The sequence below is a fragment of the Ischnura elegans genome, chromosome 1 (assembly GCF_921293095.1).
Source record: "Ischnura elegans chromosome 1, ioIscEleg1.1, whole genome shotgun sequence".
NCBI classification, from domain to species: Eukaryota; Metazoa; Arthropoda; class Insecta; order Odonata; family Coenagrionidae; genus Ischnura; species Ischnura elegans.
The window spans coordinates 86,678,312-86,698,984 of record NC_060246.1 but is presented as its reverse complement, the minus strand read 5'-3'; the positions used below and the strand labels follow the sequence as shown (position 1 = coordinate 86,698,984).

The 20,673-nt window shown below is 40.2% G+C and overlaps 1 protein-coding gene across 1 annotated transcript in view; it reads right to left on the bottom strand.

Annotated features, from left to right (window-relative positions):
• Positions 1 to 819: 819 nt before the first annotated feature.
• The window catches only part of LOC124156392, a 77,261-nt gene continuing 57,407 nt past the window's right edge, over positions 820 to 20,673 (bottom strand). The window contains exons 2-3 of the mRNA XM_046530968.1: positions 3,437 to 3,741; positions 820 to 1,114 (exon numbers count right to left, since the gene is read on the bottom strand). Of these exons, the coding sequence (XP_046386924.1) occupies positions 820 to 1,114; positions 3,437 to 3,741 (600 nt within the window). The remainder of the gene's footprint in view (positions 1,115 to 3,436; positions 3,742 to 20,673) is intronic.

Below are 20,673 nucleotides of genomic sequence, written 5' to 3'. Positions count from 1 at the left end.
TTGCTTGCATGTCATTATGAAAAACATTAATTACTGCAAATACCCAACTACTACGTTGTAAACTTTCTCAACGTTTGCATTCATTTCTGCTCCTAGATTGTCGTTTCTGTTTCAAAATATTACTTTTTCGGAATTATTTGCCTACTAGCAACAATTTTTGTATTATTATCCCCTAAAAACCATTTGAACATAGGAAAAAAGGTTAGGATTGCGTATTCACCGCATATAAACATGTGACGCTCATATTGTTCACGTGTCACAAAAAGCACCAAAATTCCGAAAGTAAGGCAGAAAATGAAGTAAATCATCAATATTTTCATACTCGGCAAAGCCAATTAAAATTTGTGAAACGCAATACTCGAGCTTTATTATGCTGTAAAATATAAGATTAAGCTCTGTCCAATATTTTCCTGAGTCATTCAGATCAATAACTTTGAATATCCTCCCCAAAAAAAACCTCCACTGAACACGCACTATACATTTTAGAAATATAGTTAATCCTGCCACACACCGGATACTATCACTAGGTAATCACGTGGCACAATACACAGAAACTTTTATTTTTTAAGTGGACGTCGAGAAGGTTATCTTCGTTTCTGACATTCATTGCACTCGTTTAAGGGAGGTCATTAATTAAAAGAGTCAACATGAAGAGAGCTTTTGGCTTTCACGAAGTAGGAAAATAATTGAGTACAAATCCCCTGACAATGCTTATAATATTTCAATAATTGTTTTATTTTTTGTTTCTCCCACGCGGGAAAACACCAATTAATCTCAACCCTTCGACGATCACCAATTTGCCCTTCCAATTTCTTTTCTTCAATATATCTCCACACCCCTTTCCATTCCTTCACCCTGGACTCTTCCGTCCGCGATGTGACATACACGAATGTCGCATGACCCTTGCCCCCTAAGATCCGAGAATGCTGGTCCTCTCCCATCACGATAGGACGACATTCCCCCGCTCTTTTCATCATTGACCCCACGCACCTCCCTCAATCCCACCTCCTCCGAAGCTTGATGTGACAACAACCCCTCGCCCCCACCCTCGCTCCTGTCCTCGTCTGGGAAATCCCTCAAGCACCCGACCTCGCCCACAATCCCAGGGTCTCTCCTGCGTTAAAAATCTCTCAGCACTCTCTAGTTCCTACCATCCTCCACCCCACCCTTTCCCACCGCAATTCGTCCACGCAGAAAAGAGTCGTCCTTCTACGTTTTCCTCAATCTCTCTCATCGCACGCAGGCAGCCTGAGACGAGCTTCACAATTGAAACCTGTAGGGAGAAGGGGAGGATATTTTATGTCCGTTTTCGTTGCACCATTCACATAAGAGGCGATTCCTCGTAATGCTGACTTTTCGGATGGATTCCCCAGGCATTCTGGTGAACTGAGCATGTTCAGGAATGAAAAAAAAGCGATTCGCGAGTTAAAAGTACTCTTAAAAGCGTTCGTGTAGATTTTCCTGCGAAGCTGCACAGTTAATTAATGAATTTAGCAAGACATACCGCACAATATGATATCTACTTAATTTTGAATATTCTCGAGGGAAACCTAAATTCAAAAGGTGACCGCAGTAAGCAAAAATATAAAAATAATTCATACTTTTTAAAATTCCTTTTTCCATTTATAGTCCTCGAAAATAAAACCATTTTAAAAGCAGGCCTTCCCATTTACTTGGAAAATTCCAGTCAATAATACGGACTATTTATCACCTATCATGAGTCAGAATATCATTCTCATTCCCAAATTATGATTAATTACTTTTATAGGTAGTGAATGCGAATATATTCATGCGAATTAGGGTCAATAATATACCATATGGTGTGAATATTTTCGAGATACGGGCGATTACACTATGAGTATCTAATGAAGTAGGATAAAAACATATATTAACTAGCATGTAGGATGTCATAATAATATGTAAACTGTTTTTTTTACATAGGAAGCTGAATTCCTTTGAATGTCGTTTAAAAATTAAATTTTTAGAAATTTACTGTAGTAAAGGTACCTACAGATACATATTTAGCCAAATTGGTACTCATTAGGTGGCACTGAAAGTCATACAACTATTCATTCCGTGATATGCTGTAAACCATGAGGGAATCGCATATTTAGGCTACATCGGATTATGAACTGCTTGTAAGGCATACCATCACAGATTAATGTATTTCAGTAGTTACATTTAACTGTTGTAAATAGAATATCAACTAAAATGGTCCTACTGTAAAATTTTTCGAGCTAAAATAGAAGTGGCAACTACAGAAGGGGCCTTGACTGAGATTGATTCCACTACTCATGAGGCTCGACATATTTACCTTAAAGAAAGAATAGATCATAATTTTTTCGTCGATAAATTTATACTTATTTTACGATATAAATATATATATATATTTATTTATTTTTGATATATTTATTTTTATATCGTATATTAAACAAGGTCAAGAAAAGGAAAAAAAATAATATATTTATTTTGCCACACTTTGATTATGATTGAAATATTTCATTAATTATGTTTTAAAAAATGACCAATAGAAATGAGGAAAAAAGTGAGGCTTTCGAAAGGAGCATTAATGTCACCAGCAGGTCCTTTTTGGGTTTATATCTGATAATAAACAGGGTCATTTGCTCCTTAAATTTTTTCTCGCTTTATATCTTGTCGTAAAGATATTTAGCGCGAAACCAACTGATCATAGGTCATGTGTCACAATTTGAGTTTTTCTAACAAAGTAAGAAAATATAAACCAGATCACAATTATTTCATTTCCTTAAATACGCTTCTTTGCTAACATGGGTATATCGATAGTCTTTCTCCTAATATTCTACATCTTCTTTCTCTTCCAGAGGCCTGCTCTTACGCGAACATCCCCTCATTTTCCTTCCATCGTCTTATGGATCCACATACAGTACGTCTATCATTCGGCACGTCACCTCGAGCAATCTTTAAGCTCCATCTCCGAGCAACCTTTTTTCTCTTCCTGCTCCTCTGCCATATTCTTCCCCAACGTCACGCAGAGATCGAGGACAGCTCTCGGGGAAAAAGGATTTAGAGAGGAGAATAGAGGACATCTTGAGACCTTCCACCCCTTTATGAGTTTCAACTCAAATCCCCCCCCTCGTCCCACCCCGTCCCGTCCGGTAGAATAAGGACGCACGCGTGTAACCCCCAGATGCAACGGTCTCTAAACAACCAACCCTCCTCCTCCCTCTTGCCTACTGCTCCAGCTTCCCCGGCCGCGAAATTCCCTCGTCGGGCAGGTAGTACGGGTGGAGTGTGATGGGGTGGCAGGAGGTTGAAGCGGGGGGCTGGTGGGGTTGAAGGTTCGAAGGGGAAGGTTTGAGGGCCGAGGGAAGGGGAACGGGAGGGGGGTGCGTGAAGTAGCTCCAAACGCGCATGCTCTCCTCTTACTACGCACAAACACGAACTCAGGCACACTCACCTCGGTATCCTGTCCCGCCCGCTGCCCCCAGCCACGTCCCCCCTGCCCCCGCCACCGCCGCCGCCCCCGCTCTGGCTGGAGGCCACTGAACTGACCGAATTGATGGAGCGGGACCTCCGGCGCGACCTGAAGGAGTCGCCGCAGTTTATGACGCCCTTGGACGTGATGGAGAAGCTCCGCAGGCGGTAGTACTCGCCGCCTCCGGCCTCGTCGCTGCCCCCGGGGCAACCTCCGCTCCCGCCGCCGGAGGCCACCGAGAAGCCGGGACCCAGCACACCGCGCCGCCGGCAGCGACCCAGCATGGGCTGTTGAGAGAAAGGAAGAACAAGAGGTTAAATAGGATGAGCAAAGCTGATGGGCAGTAAACACGTTACCCATGCACTCCTTCGCCGATAATAATACGAAAATAATAAGATTTTTCGAGGAGGATAAGGCGTTCAAAAGACAGGTAAGTAGAGTATAAACTGTGGGTTGTAAGTACGCTAGGTGATTACACAAACTCATGATACATACATTTAATTCCAGTTGGCTACTTGGCTAAGCCTCATTGTTTAGGATAACTGCCGGCAAGCAAGCGGTAACGCAGTGTTGAGATGAATAGAAAACGGGTAGATGCTAGAGATGAGGCAAAACTGAATGATGGCAATTTCGTCGCCCAATATGTTTTGGCTAATCACAATACATGGAATGTCGTACTATCGAGGGGGATGATGGTGAAGGAAATCAAGGCACAAATGTTAGAACAAAAAACATTGTGGATCCAAGTTAGCCAGAGTGTGTAAATGCCTGTTTGCGCGATACATGAACACTTACGGGTTAATGTTTTTTTGCACGAACGATTTTTGTGGCCCGGAACGGGACATGTACGAATGCATGAACCAAATTAGAACTGGTTCTATTTTCTGTACATGCTTTCGCACAAGTTGGGTGGTTACACGGTGCATTTTCGTGTTCATTAACGCGTTCATACATTTAGAAATTAACTCGTACGGGTTAATGTACCTTGTAAACAGGCCTTAAGGTGATTATTAACATCCAGTTGTCTTCAGTAGATGACATGGTAAAGCCAAACGCAATGGGAAGATCTGTGGGAGCACGATAATGCGTAGGATTCAGGAAATGAGATTGGGTAGGGCCATTGCATGTCGAGTGGTCTGATTATTGAGAAGGCCTCGCTACAATAATACATGTTTCAATTGATGATTGGTAAAATATTGCGGTCACATATGCAATTTTTAATGACACATGATCATTTTTTTGAACCTGTGTCGCGGCTTACTGCAGCGTGAGTCAGTCGGAGTTGAGTTCTTTTTAGAACCTCATATTTTGGGAGCATTTATAGCCCAGGAGCCAATTACTGCCTGCATGTGATGAGAAGGGGTAAATATAAGGGATGCGTCAAAACTCAAGCCATTTGAAGAATGATAACAAGTAAAACGCCCCTCCAGCGTATTAGGCATGAAAGTAATACATCTCGAGGATGAAAGGTTTCCAATGTACACACGAACGGACATTGATGTGTCAATTGAACGTTCAAGCTGTTGGAGAAATACAACAATCGTACTCAAAATAGCTGAATAAACTAGAAGAATGACTTTCATCAACATATGATGTAAACAAATATGAGAGGTCAGAAGGTAATTTGGGTCACATATTTTCTTCTGCCAAGTTGATTTAGCTATGTACGTCTCACAAATTAATAGGCTAGTAAGCCAAAACGGATTGTGGGTGACGAGAAAAATAAAAAATGTGAAAATATTTCAGATTTGTCCAATTACGATACAAATAGAGAAAGAACAAATAACGGAAGATAAAAAGGTCACGTGTTGAGTTCATATTCTCATTCGAAAGGGTGAACGAGTCAGTGAATCACCTGTGGATTCAAGCTTCCGAAACACAACATGCTTGCGCTTGGATTCCCAGCAAATATCCGCAGTCCGTATAAACAAGCTGAAGATGTATATCTAACGGGTGTTTATAGACACGTATGTATCTCAAGTTGATATCACATTTGAGATTCATTTATAAGAAAAAATTTAGGCAAAGACCCTAAGAAATAGCGAAAGAATACAATAACATAATGATTATGAGAGGAGATAATCATCGATGAATTCATACTCACGCTAAGTTTGAAAATTGAATAATGCAGAGATCTTCAAAATTATATTCACATATTCATTGGCAAAATGTTATTTCCATCATCAGAGGCTAACAATAATGATTCTTTATTTTACACGCTAAACAAGCTAGAAAAATAGCTAGCCATAGTTTTTCACGTATATTGTTTTTACCTTCGAATTTCTGGGCAAGAAAATGTGTAAAAATGGAACAAATCACCCAAAAATGAACCTGAATCAATATGAATGCCACGGAAGAAGCACTTTTTCCACTGATTTTCGCCATGGATTTAGACATTACTGCGAAGAATGTAAACAAAAAAATTTGCGCTGGCATTTAAACGAAAAAAAATCTCGCATTTTTCAAAACATCAAAGTCTTAATGGCCAGAGATGCATTCGACGGTTAATTCAGGTTACACTCGCCACTATTTTAGGCCAATTGTAAAAGTTCTGGGTAATTACAATGATGGAAACGATGTTTGCAGCATCAAACATCATAAAAAATATCCCATTAGGAGAAAAGCAATCAGGACGAAGTCTGATATGTGATAGCATCGCGGGCTATCCCGTGCAGCGCGGCTCGGGTCTCGCACCGGCAAACATGCCCCACCTCAACACTTCGCCCCGTTCCCCACCTACTCCGACGCAACCAATCGATATACTAGCAATACCTAGGGCCGTGGACCGTAGACCTCCTGACACGCATGGAACCAGGAATCATCTCACTGGCATTCTAGCTGTGCTCTGCCAGCATTTTTGAATTGAATTTATGCTCTAGGAAAGGTTACAAAATTATATAGCATAATATTTCGTACTTATAGTCTGTATACCGTAGGCTGGTGCACGAATACCTGAGTTGGTCCCATTGTTTTTATAGTCAGTCCTTTCCTTCCCCCGGCGTTCGCGGCTCGCGAACCGACTCAGGCAGCTGGCGGGCCAGTGTGCCACCCTGCGGTATACAGACTATAATTATGTAGATGATTTTAGATGTCTAAACGGAAGCAACTTCACCAGTGACGTCATGGAAAAATAAGCAGAGTCGGAACGCACTTTCCTTAACTTTCTTTAGAAGTGAAATATTACTTTGAGTGGTTTTTTTTACAAGCCATTATTTACATTTTACTACTAATTTTTTTATTTTGGTTACGAATCTGTAAATAAGAAATTTTTCGATGTAGAAAAATTGATGAAAGTGTTATTTGAATATTAAGTGTTTTGTTAAACTGTGCCGGAACAGCGTTCCTGCGCGTGCCGGCGGTATGACACCACTGAACTTATTTGAACATTTGATTTTGGAACGCATGTGAACTCAGAAAAACTGACAAGCAAAAATATGGATCCTATATCCCACAACAGTAAAAAATAATCATTTCGAAGACATTTGAAAAATAATAATACTGTAGTCCTCCGCGACGATTAGTATCAGCGTCTATCTTTCGGGTATCCGCTACGTCAGTTGACTTTTCGCGATAAAGTCAACTTACAATGATTTGAGCAATAAATTATACACCCAGTGTACTATTATCAATATAAATATGACAGCAAAAATGAGAAACATAACAACATAATGAAAATGACAATTTAGAACACATTACATAGGTAGGGATTAGTTCAGCACATAAATAGATCCAAAAATCTCTTTTTCCAGCGGCCATTTTCTAAATATTTTCATAAAAAACATGTCAACCAAATGCATGAATTACGTGGTAGCAAGTTATAAATTTTAGGCCCCGGATAAATGCAATATGTATTTGGTAGGGCAGACTCAATAAAATGGTTGTATCTTGTGTCTTAACTGTTTTTCGACAAAAAATATTGGAATATCACCAAGTAGAAGAATTTTATAGAGAATTAAGCCTTAATCTGATTATCCTCAATGGTATTGAGGAAGACACAAAAATTGGTTTGGCATGAGCGAAGTGGCGCAGATAGAAAAAATGTGGGGATTCATGAAAAAATTCATTATAATTACTACAGTTTTTTTTAACAGGTATTTTTTCGAATAATCTAGATTACACTCGTTAGTCCCCTAATAATGACCCAATTTTATGGACGGTCCATTATCTTTAAGTGTGAAAACTTAATAAATAGGGTCCATGAAAATACATATTACTAATTAAGTAGGTGAATGCTGCCATTGATTTCCATGTATCAATTCCTTTGGTCCAAAACTTCACGTGACTATAAACTTCAAAATTGAGCAAATATTTAAAATTTATTTAATCTATCATGATAAAATCGAGAAATGAATAAAAGAAACATAAATACGTGAATAAAAGCATTGTACATAAATGAAGGCTTAAAATTATCGTGTATTCATTTGGGCCGTTTAATGCCTATATATAAGCGCAGAGTAGTCAAAACTCAACGTTTTTAACCTTCGTTTCTTTCAAACATCTCGGTGAATTAATAAAATAACTTTAATAGCCTGTTACCTATGAGCACTATTGTTAATAATGATGGTGCACTGGTAATGTACAAAGGAACAGCTTTGACCGATAAATGGAGGACGCCATTGTTAATTTATTTAAGCAATATTATCACCGAAAAAAACAATGACCTTCCCAGCTGCAAGCGATTTTGGGCGCAAGATTTACTAAATGGATATGGAAGGTGACAGACAGCTGCTCACCGTATAAAGATCCCATCCGTCACTTAATCGGTAACTTAACTTTTCGAATATATCTAACTGATATATTGAACATAATTACCCTCATAAAAAAATGGCCAATTTTATAGCCTTTGAGTTAAATGGGAAGGTCAAACGTCAATCTTAAAGAATACGAGAGTAGAATATGTTTAAAATAAAAAGATGATCATTTTTGTCTCAATGACAAAAAATAATAGACTATGCAGTAAAAATATCTTAAATGAAAGCCGTCATTTAATTCGTAGTAACAACGATGTTGCACAGCGTACGGAGGTTAACCGTAATAAATTTGACTATCAGGACTATAAGAAAGCAGGTTTTTGAAACTACTCGCGCTCATGAAGATAAGCGGGGATTTAATCCAAGTTCAAAGTATGAAATGAAGTGTTCTCGGGATGCTATAATATTATTTGGAAAGAATAATAGTCCTTAGCCTTAACCAGGATGACGAATGATTTTTCCACCGTAGATATTTCATACCATAAAGGAAGTCACTCCAGGTACAAATATGGTGGTGGTAAATCTGATGTTTTTTCTAAAGTTCCTTAGCTAAATCTGATGCTAGTGAACGAAAAGATATTTATAATTACTTTATGAGCATTGCCATACTGTAATTAGTAAGAAATAGCGCTTCGTGAACCCTATTCTGAGGAAATGATTCCTATTTTTTGCAGGTGAGGAACAGCAAAAGATTCGGATTTCATGAGGTAATATTAGAAGAAAAACTTCCACATAATACATATGAGGCAGAAATGCTATAATGAAGAAGCCTATTTTGCTGTTTACATTTACACGTGCCACCGGAATTATTTACTCTTTAACGGTTACAATTTTGGAAGAAATATCAGTGAAAGAATTTTATCGTGGTCCGCAAAGAAAGTATTGATTTAAATTTTGAGTTATTTTTGTGGATAAAAACGTGGGTATAATTCTTCAGAAGTCCTGCTGTTCCTCTCAGCAAGAGCCAAAAACACCGCAACAGGTGGACACCATTTCCAGTTGGAATTGATTTGAAAAGCAACAGCGCCCGCTTTTGTCTCAAAATTCACGAACTTTGGTTTTCAATTATTTTTGGTGTTAATAAACGAATATTACCTTGAACGTTCTGAATTGTAGGGTGGTAACATCAGTGACAAAACAAATAAAAAGCAATTCACGTGGAGGCTGAAAAATGTTGGAGGCAGGGACACCGAGTCATTGGTGCGAGAGTTAATTAATTATTTTTGGGTAAAAGAGGAGTTGTTGGGGTGCTAAATGCGGATAAAATCAATCGAGGTGTACCCTAAGCCCCGAAAAAATTAAGAATTACCCGTTTTAATTGAGAGGATTTTTATGCCATAAGCTAGCATGGTGATCAGTGGCGGATACATATGGGGGCGCCCCCCTCCTTGCGGAGCCGCCCACATTGCCAAACAATGCAGAATTACAATTATAACTTTTTATATCATAAGATGGCATTGTCTTGTATATATGCATAAGCAGTTTAAATAAAACTTAGTAAAATATTTGCATGTGACTTGATTATTTTTTTATTACGATAAAAATAAAAAAGGGGCTCAAAATATCTTTTCCACCCCCCCCTTTGAGTTTATTTTGTATCCGCTACTGATGATGATTTGATGATTACTCAATTCCAATCGAATCGAGTGGCCTAGTCAAGTACGGTACGAGTACGGATTCGGGAGAATAAACAAGAACGCATGCCATCGCATTTTTCAATTTAGTTGTTTAGAGTCACGATCTTCTGGGTTTCTAGTGGGTGTGTTTCATTATACCTACTTCTGTAAAATACAGATTGAAGTCAATGGAATTGTCCTGTACATGAACGCAAATACATTATCCAGATATGATAAAGGAAGCAAAGTTATCATGGAGTATGATTCGCGTAATATAGAAAGGCACCGTTTTCTCGCCGAGTGACTGTCAGTCGCTATGAAAAGACAAATGATAGGTGATAGACGGGGATAAATTAGAATTGAAACTTAAATGGAAAAAGGTCAATATTATTATTGTTCAGCTAACAAAAGGCTTAAGCCATTTTCAATGAATAAGCGCACCAGAGATGGTGAAGACTCTTCATGAATTCGAGTTAGATCAATAAAAAAAATGTATCTTTTTGTGTGTAACGATGTAGTAATCCTAGCAATATCAGCGATACTGTTCTATCCTAAAAAATATTTTATAATCTATCTCCGCGGTCTGAGAGGATCGTTGTGTAAGAGTTTAAAGAAAAGGTTAGTGAAGAGTTTGATTTGGAGTGTAGCTCTCTACGGTGCGGAAACGTGGACATTGAGGAAAGAAGACGAGAGAAGATTGGAGGCATTTGAGATGTGGGTATGGAGAAGAATGGAGAGGGTGAAATGGACGGAAAGGAAAAGGAACGACGAAGTTCTGGATATGGTTGGCGAGGAGAGGCAGTTTTTAGATGAGATACGGAGGAGACAGAAGGTATGGATGGAGCGAGTACTTGGCGGGGAGGGGATGTTGAAAATGGTGTTAGAGGGTAGAATGTTAGGGAAACGAGGGAGGGGAAGGAAAAGAATAGGATTTTTAGATAGATTGAAAGAGAGTAGGCCTTACAGTGAATTAAAGAAGGCAGTGCTGGGAGAAAAGGGAGGCTCCCAGATCACTTCTTGAATACTCCATGGAAAACTACCTTAATCGGTAGAATACTATAATAATAATAATCTCCGCGATTTTCGTAGCACTGGCTACAACAAGCAGAGATGAGGATTTATTATAATCTGAGGCCTTATTGTCTAAATTTTATTCTGTAAAAACACTCAAAATTATAACATTCGAAGCTATAGAGAGATAGGTAAATGTAGGACACGAACAGCTAAGCACAATCCAAAGATGAAAAAATATAATTAAGGCCCTTATTAGCGTAAGCACACAAGCCTACGACTTCTGTGGATATCCAGCATATCTGATACGGTAATCCTTTTGAAATGAAAAGAAAAAACATGACAGGCTAATACAGTGGCGCAGCGAGGGGGGTTTTGGGGGATAAAACCCCCCCCAGAGCTCAGAGAAATTTTTAATTTTAATCCATTTTACTTAATTGTATTGATATTACTAATAGAATAGTGTAAGGATTAATAAAATATCCCTCAGAAAGCCGTAAAACTCAACATTTTCAACCATTAATCTTAAAATTCCGCAATTTATTAATCTCGCACTTACCGCTTATCCTGGTATATATACCATAAACCATACCGATATACCATACCCCCACACACTCCGGTATTAGTTTCACCTAAACCACCCCCAGCCTTCATTCCTAGGTGCGCCCCTGGGCTAATGAATCTTGGAGAATTCGTATTAAAGAGATATATGTGTTTATTGTATCGTGAAATTCAAAGAGGAAATGAGGTTGACATATTCTGAGAATCCAGCTCACTAAGTGGGAATAATTACAGCATTATGAGCGTGCGCTTTAATTTCGGAGGTCTCTGAGATACGCGGACGAAATATTAAGGGAAAGCACATGAGATGTGACTATGACATGAAGATAATGCTGCTGGTTGTATGAACTGGATGCTGCCTACGCTTTTAGCTAGAGAGAGCTTAGTACGGTATAATGCAGGCTTGTCGCCATGAGGAGGATGACCTCGTGTGAATACGGGAGAAAATTGGAACGAGAACTGCTTGGCTTAAATCTACCTTCAGATCTCCCCTATTGAGCTTGTTCACTATTGATAGTTTCAGCTAGTATTTGGGGTTCTCTTCGAATAAAGCTGATGTTCCTCTAACCAAAATAATTTTTATATTAATTAGAAAATAATTACAGAGTTGGAGATTATATTTTCAATAATTCAGCTTTCACATAATCGTTTCCTCATGCACGTATGTGAATCTCATTATATATTTTTTCATATTGTTGTTTAGGTGTTTTTTTTGTGTCATTATTTCTTTAGAAAACGCACATAGTCACAACGAAATATGCAGAACAAAAGAAGCATTGGATCAAAAACTGCTAGGGCATTATTATGGTTGTGATGGTATGCTAATAGCAATAAACCTATTGCAAAGTATCAAAGTCTCCTAGAAAGATGAAAAAATCTCCACAGATAGCCTTCTGTTATTGTTATGAGCTGACACTATTGAAAACAGCTACAGTTTTAACGAAAGGGAAAATAACAATCATCGTCTTAATTACTGCTAGATTTAGTCTATAAAGTCGATTCTTCCGTGTCATTGAATATTAGTACATTAGAACATAATATTCACAATAATTTGTACAGCATTTTGAGTCAATTACAATTATAGATGGGCGACATTAAATACAGCCAAGGATAAAAACATAACAGTGCATCTTAGAACATGGTGATAAGGAAATTCAACTCTGAGGATGAGTCCCGAGTCGGAGCTTAAAACGTTGGCCGTTATGGATAAATTAACCCGGTGGGAATCCCGAGAAGAGGTGACCCGTATTTAAAGATGTGCACAATTGTGGGAAAAACTTAAGGATTCTGATTGATATCCTTTTTGGATAACCAATAAAAACCAATGCAACATAAAACATTAATGCAAGAAGGGGGATGAAATATCTGCGATGACCTGGCAAAGAAGAACCAATGGCAAGCAATTGCTCTCCTCAATGAATTTTAACGCTCGTTGATTTACGATACAAAATAAAAGACACTTGCACAGCGTTGGAAGAACGAAACAACCCTCGAGAATGGGCACATACCGACCACTCTGTTTCAAGGCTATGGTGAAAATCAATGCCCTTCTTGTTTGAAGAGGTATAGAGGTGGAGGAGCAGGATAGATACTGAAGTTGAGAACGCGCTAGCGGAGGCGAAGGAAAACAGTAAATAACGACATGGGGAGCCAGGCATGTGCGGATTTGCGAGGCAAGGACGGAGACTTGGAAATGGGAGGGGGAATTGAACCGGACATGAGTGGATAGGCGAGGAAAACCGGAGAGCAGGCTCAGAAGGAAGGGAAAGAGAAAGGGGGAGGCGTTCAGGCTGGGAAAGTGATGTTGGCCTTATCTTCCGTTCTTTGCTTCTTTCCCACTTTTTTCCCTCAAAAGGACTCGGGAATCCCTTTCATTCCAACTACCGGAGGAGGGACGATGGGCTGTAGGAACGCCCCAGGGCAAGAGGAAAGGGGGATCCCGATGAGGTTGGGGAGAGAGAGGCAGGAAACAGAGGCAGCAGGAGAGAGGAGGATGAGAGGAAGGACAAATGAGAAGCAACAAATGGGTTCGGGAGCAAAATAGTCCGTGGGGAGTTTGGGGCCACCCCATTTGGGAGAGAGACAAGAGACGGAAGCAGAGAGGGCGGGATGTTCCAGGGATGGTGCCCCTTAAATTGGGAGAGAGGAAAGATGGGTATGTGGGATACAGCCATACTTGGGTGAACTTAAAACGCAACACACGCCAGGCTTCAGAATGGCTGGAAATTAATCAGTGACAAACGCGCAGGTATTTTTCAGAATAGAGTGCGCGACGATACCAGAATAATTCCGTGATGAAAGGCTACCATTTATGTTTCACACTACTTGAGCTGAACATACTGAGAACAATTTATCACTTTTTCAAATATAGGGGTAAATTTTAAGCTAATGCATCTCACGAAAGTTACAAAAATTGGTATGAAAACCAATCTCCTCTTCTTAACTCACATTCACGGAAGTGAGCCAGAAGCTATTTGAGGAGGAAATGCAGCTACTGCTATCAATGCATGTGAGATAAGCAAGAGATACAAAACGTAATGCAAGAGAGGGAAATTTTAACAGTCCCATACCTCCCACTTTCCCATTCCTCCTTTGTTTCCCCTACTCTAAACCCGCAGCATAATTCTACTTAGGGCTATCATACTCTAAACTAAAAAATATTTTTTATTGTGAAAGAAAACTTCAATCAGGACATAGAGGATATTAGTTTTTTAAATGCGCAAAATAACACTACCTATTACGGGATAGGAAGCGCAGAAAAAAGAAGAACATTTTTGCTTGTTTCTGATTAACACCTGATGGCCCAAAGAAAAATTCAACAAATTGGAGGCCTTGAACTATTCTCTTCAGCAACCATTTCATACCAATTGTAAGTATTTTCCCTTACCATATTTCATAAGATTGCGTAGAAATGAATACCAATGCCAATACAATGGTTATCTAAAATCCAAATACTACCATGAAAGATTAACGTTTGCTTTCCCGTTACCCCTCAAATCAATCTATTTTCCTCATGGCTGCTATGCGTTTAGCCATAAAAAGAACTCTAAATTCAACTCAAATCGTGTTTTCAGTCAAAATTTCTTTGTAAAAACCAAATGTAAAGCAAATAATTTTGATAAGTCATCATGACAAGTACCCCGATACCTGAGATAATTTCCTAATTTTCCTGAAAAAGCTATTGAACCCAAGGAATTATGTTTGAGCCTGAAAAATAAAAAAACTTAAGAAATGGTATCTAAATTGCAGGCAGTACTATCATATTGATCTTACGAAAAAGATGTGACATTATGGGAAAAACAACATCTTCTTTAAAATAATTAATATAGCAGCTAGATACGCTAGAGATCAAATAGGTATTTAAGATCCCCTTGCCTGAAAAGATTCTCCATGGATACGACTTGGAAAAGGGGCCCTAGTGGTTCGGAAAAAAAGGAGCGTCGGGAAAATAAGCGAGCGAGAGGTGGGCATTGTTCAAGGAAACATCACAGCTTATATTTTCTTCTCTCTCTCTCTTTTTCTTCGACGTCTGTGAGCACGAAAGTCGAGAAGATCCCACTGGGAGAGAAAAAAAATAGGGAACAAATGGAGTGGAATAGAATCGGCGGAACATAGTGGGATGATATTCCGACGGCGAGGAGGCGGGGAGGGGAGCGGAAGAGATGAAAGATTTTCTTCGTGAAGCAACACAGTTTTCCTCCACTTATACCTTGAAGGAAAGGATCCAGGGTAACACCGGGTGCCCCTAACACGCCGCCCCATCTGCACTCTTGTTGACGTGGCTTACATGGCATGATGTAGATGCAGATTTAAAGAAAGTTATGGTGATAATGGTGAAATAATATTTTATAATCTGAAGATACGGATGACCACAAATAAATATTAACTGCTGTCAGAGAATAATTCGGCGGGTGTAGATATTTTTCCTCGAGGGTTTTTCACCTAGTCTGTTCCTTGTACGTCAACATCACAACGGCAGTTGGTGGAGTAATTTCTAATCTTACCGAGGTATACACCACGCAAGGCTTATAAATTTTAACATTTCACCCAAAAACTTCTGTTTCGAACTGAAACGTAATTATCTTTCCAAATGGTTTGAAAATAGCTGGTGGTAGAGTTATATAGATCGAGCGAAGAATATTTGGCATTATAAAAACATAACACCTTGGATTAAAAAAATTATGTACATCGCGGCTTAATATTATCCAATAATCAGGTCAGTATCTCAAAATATTACGGAAAAAATATTAAAACTTTGACCTTCATTGGAGTTCACAGCTTCAATAAAGCAAGAGCTAAGAAGGCTATCCTCAGATGAAAAATGCACACATTTTTTCAACCGATCCAGTAGAAAGAGCCTTTTATTACTTTTTTACTACAGGGTCGTATCCAGAAGTAGTAGGACTGTTTTTTCCGCGCAGGTGGAAAGATTGAGGGGGGTCTGCAAGACTGGATGTTGTGGGGGGGAGCCTTGGGAACAGATTTTGATATTTGGCAGTCACCTGCGTCCATTAGTTGAGTGTGGACTACTGTTTTTGTGACCTCCTGTTTTAACCCCTCGTCGTTGGTTGCGATGGAGCAAAATTTAGAGAAGCGGTACTTCATCAAGTTTTGCTACAAACTCGGCAACTGAAACCAAGAAAATGCTTACGCAGGCCTACAAGGAGGATACCATAAGCCGTTCCTCGATATTTTAGTGGCACTGGTTGTTTCGGGAGGATAGGGAGCTCGTCGAGGATGACAAACGTCCCGGGCGTCCGTCAACGTTGAAATTGAAAGTGAAATCGATGTTGATTGCATTCTTCGACCGTCGCGGAATTGTCCATAAGGAGTTTGTACCTCCTGGACATACTGTAAATGCAAAATTTTACGTGGAAGTGCTCACACGGCTGCGAAATCGGATCACACGCGTGAGACCAGACCTGGTGGGGAAATGGAAGCTCCAACTCGACAAAGCATCGTGCCACAGCGCGTGGATTGTGAGGGATCTCCTGGCCAAATTCGGCGTTTCCACGTTGCCTCACCGAACTTCCTCCTGATCCCCAGGATCAAGAGGAAGATCAAGGAGCATCGTTTCGACACGGTGGAAGCGGTCCAAGCAGCGACGACGAGGGCGCTGAACAGCATCTCGGAGGACGACTTCCGGAAGGCCTTCACGACTTGAAAAGACTCGCTACCAGAAGTGTGTGGATGCCCAAGGGGCCTATTTTGAAGAGTATTGAGTCGATGTTTAAAAATGTTCAATATATTAATTTTAAAAAAATCAGTCCTACTACTTCTGGATACCACCCTGTATATCCAGAGAAAGAAATCTTTTATTTATCAACGACCACTTTCATGACCATAAAAATTAAGTGGTTATTTAAATTTTTAGGAAAATATTTACTTTCCTGACAGTGAAACGAAGTACGAGTAAATGATTATATTAAGCTAATTTAGATGGATTGATGGCAGTAAATACACTTGAATATGATTCGAAATAAGCACCATTACGGTATATTTATAGTGTCTCACTGGATACATTTAGAGACGGTATTTACATATTGCTGCATGAGAATCTCGTATAATGAGTATTCAATTCCTATTCGTGGGTTCAGCTTTTTGTTCTCACATCGTGAGAATACGAACGCTACGATTCACTTTCTAGTTCCTTTAACGGCTAAAAAATCCTTTATCGGCAAAATTCATCCTTACTGACATAAGGATCAGTGGATAACGCACATCATTGGAAAAAGGGTAAGTGTTGAACAGTAAAAGAGCCAAATTAATAACGGACGGTTACGCTGATAAGAAATAATTATCAAAACCTCAATTTCGGAATGGAAATATTTGTCTCAGAATGCATATGATGTTCGTCCTTCAAGAAATGATTTAACGCCCAGTTTATAGGGGTTTTGTCAAAGAAATCCCTTGGATCATATTTGAATAATTGCTACCCTTTCTACCAAATGGTTATTTTGACAGGTAAGAGAAGATTTGATACTAAATCTAACCAAGGCCGTGCGAACTTCATGGTTCTCCCAAACCAATTTCTCACTTAATTTTATCTCTCTAGAGCGGATTTAAGTTTACATAACGTGTGGTTCATTGCAGTATTATGAAAAAAATTTGTTGCTCGAATGATTCAAGTTATATCACATTAACTGTGACAACCACACATAAAATTTTTTTTCGAAAAACCAGGTGCGACGCTTATCATATTATAACTCCTGAATGGAAATGCTTGTCTCTGAATACGTATGAATTTCGTCTTCCAAGGTATGATTTCACGCCCAGTCTAGAGGGGTTAATGATCATTAAAATCTCAGTCTGACGGAAGTCGGACTCTATTTTGGTCGAGTGAGGGAGAGTTGTTCCAGATACGACTCAAGTAGATTGAATGGGTCGCTTTTCGGCGCTGCAGAGGAGGATTATACCGAATCTTTTTACAATATGTGACGTGGGCGCGGAATAAGGCACGGGAAAGAGTAGGGCGTGGGCACGCAGTGGGCGTGAAAGAGATGTGAGAAATCCTTAGTGAGATGTTGACGCAAGAGAAGGATATTTCTCGCACATTGTCCTGACGAAAAATGGGATCACCAAGGCCTAAGAGGTTGACACGATTTGGTTCGGATGCCACAGGTGGATATAGAATGAGGAAAACGAGACTCACTTGATGAGCAAAAGTTCTCCCACGCCTGAAAGGGGGATGCTTACTTTCGAGGGGGTGAGAAGGTTAGACATTTTCCGCACCCAATGAAATGTACGATACACATTTAAAAGTTCATAAAGTTTAATTTCATTGATAAGATAAGGATAAGGTGAGAACTAGGCTAAGGCGCCGTAGCTCTCAAATAAATTTATTATTATTAGATTCATGCACAATAGTGAGATGAGCGTTCGTTCCACAAGTAAAAACTTCACCTAACAGCTGCAAATGGGACTTGGAGGCTAAATGGCAACACTTGGTGTGATATGCTTGGTGAATATAATTCCACGTTTTTCTTTCTAAAACATTTTTTACCCTAATTACCGCCGACTTAGACAACTTCTTATCAATTTTTAACGTGCATATTTGTTGCAGAATGAGGTAATGTATGGCGACAAGAAATAAAAATTCCAATTAATTATAGTTGGGGGAAAAATGCTCTAAATTGATATTTCGATGGTCTTAGGCAATCATTAACGTAGAGGAGACCAGGTAGTAACCCTCGGAGGAAGACTAATGGTGGACGAACGGATTGGCCTAGCCCTCGGCTCCTCTCTGTCGATGATTCCGTAAGGCAATCGAAAATCCCTTTTTAGAGATATTTTTTCCCTATAAACTTAATTGGCATTTGGATACCCTATCCTATAACATATTTTATTTAAATAAGTATCAGTTAAGCTAACTTAATCCAAAGAACGCGGGGGTTCGGATTGGTGTGGTGGCTAAAGTGTTGGCTTCCCACGCCGTGGGCTCGGGCTCATATCCAGGCGGTGGCAGAGAATTTTCAGAGACTGTTCGATACCTGCTTGGATGCTGTGTGGAGGATATTTCAAACGCAACACACGTCCGTCGGATGGGACGTCAAGCTGCGGTCCCTTTAACACCTTTCGTTATGAGCAGGCTAATGCTTCTTGCCTTTCCTCGCATACTCTTCGTTCATAGCGCAAATGACTTCAGCTGTCGGTCGCCTCCTCCACATACCATACTATGCCATAGCAAAGGACGAATAGGCAAAAATTTTTTATAATGAGATAATGAAGAATGAGTAACGAAAGCATGAACTGGACAGAAGGATGTCACTCTTTTGAAGCCGCCGGATGTGTAGTCGTCCCACGCCTCCATTGCCAAGGGCGAGTGGGCCGAATAAACAAGATCCTCGCTCGGAGGGCTCATTTCCGCGCCGTGAGGGGAACACTTCCTCTTCCAGCGCATCAAAACCCGCGCCTCCGAGAGAATTTGTCGCACGTGCGTGGCCTACAAACGCGTATCGCTCGTCCGGGGCCATGTATTATCTGAGTGCGCGCCGCGTAAAATGTTAAACCTGGTCGGCGAAATGGCCACGCGTCGAGAGTGTGCACTACACTGTGATGCTTAAGGGCAATGCAGCTCTTGCGGATGAGACGAAGGGAAGAAAGGAATAAAGGCACTTTTCGGGGAAGAGACGGACGAGTTAGCTTTCCGAGTGAAAGGAAGGGCAAGGTTTTCTCCGTCTATCCCACCGACTACAGCCTACGAGATGGGAAGGATTATGTCTAACACACTTTGGCGGGGGGCTTGATGGAAGTGGAAAAAGAAACTTGAAGGGAGACGCGAGGGGATACGCAAGGCATTTGTTTTCTGATAGGTTGGTGGAGGGACAACTTACAGCTCTTATGAGACTTGTTAGAAGTAGAAGGTGGGTTAGTTTCAAGGCATAGGGAGGCTTGGCATTGAGATGATGGTGCATAAATAAATGCATGAAATTGGTCCCCTTTTGTTGAAGGACAATGTAGACGGCGATGACGGTAAATAAGTCGAGGATGGAACTCTTTCACTGGAGGTAAGGTACATTGCATGGCTCTAATTAATCCGCACTGCTCGCCGAAGTGCTTCTCTTCAAAATTTGCCAATAGCCCTAGCCTGAGGCCGCATACTCTAAAGAATGGGCCCGCTTAGTTGGGAATCTCCTTTTTCCGGCTCACGGCGATATAAAGGAAAATAGGTGGATAGATGTTGCGGCTAACTTAACAAAATGCGCCGCTAAAATGGAGATGATTTGAGGTGTAACAGGCAGTAAATTATATAAAATTTGGGGATGAGGGTGTGACACTTAGATGGCGCATGTTATTGCTCGTTTCGAATAGTTTTCTATTTTTTATTTTTAGTGAGTGCCCTACCAGCCTCAGAGTAAATGGCCGAGGGCATAAAAACCATGAGCTATGGCCGAGGATAAAAACCGACCGATCGACCGGTAAGAAGATGTTTCAGCTGGTCGGCGACCGGTCGCAGAGTGAATTTTAATTTTAGTTTTCTAGTGTCTCCTGTGTCTCTGACAGCCCTCTCTAACTTTTTTCCCTTCTCTTTGTAATTAAATTGCGAATCGAAGTGTTTGTCGCAAGAGTGAGTTGCAGAGGTAATTACGAAAAGAAAGGGCATTCTTTCCCTATCCGAGCGCATACGGACATCCGTACCCCTTCACCTGTGCTGGCGCCCACGACAAATTGAATAGAGAACCAACTTTACATTGGGTGCTTTCCTTTCATTCACACACGTCGACACAACTCGAATTGTGCGGTGGTTTTCGTGTTCCGTTCTATGTGTGTCGCCGACTGT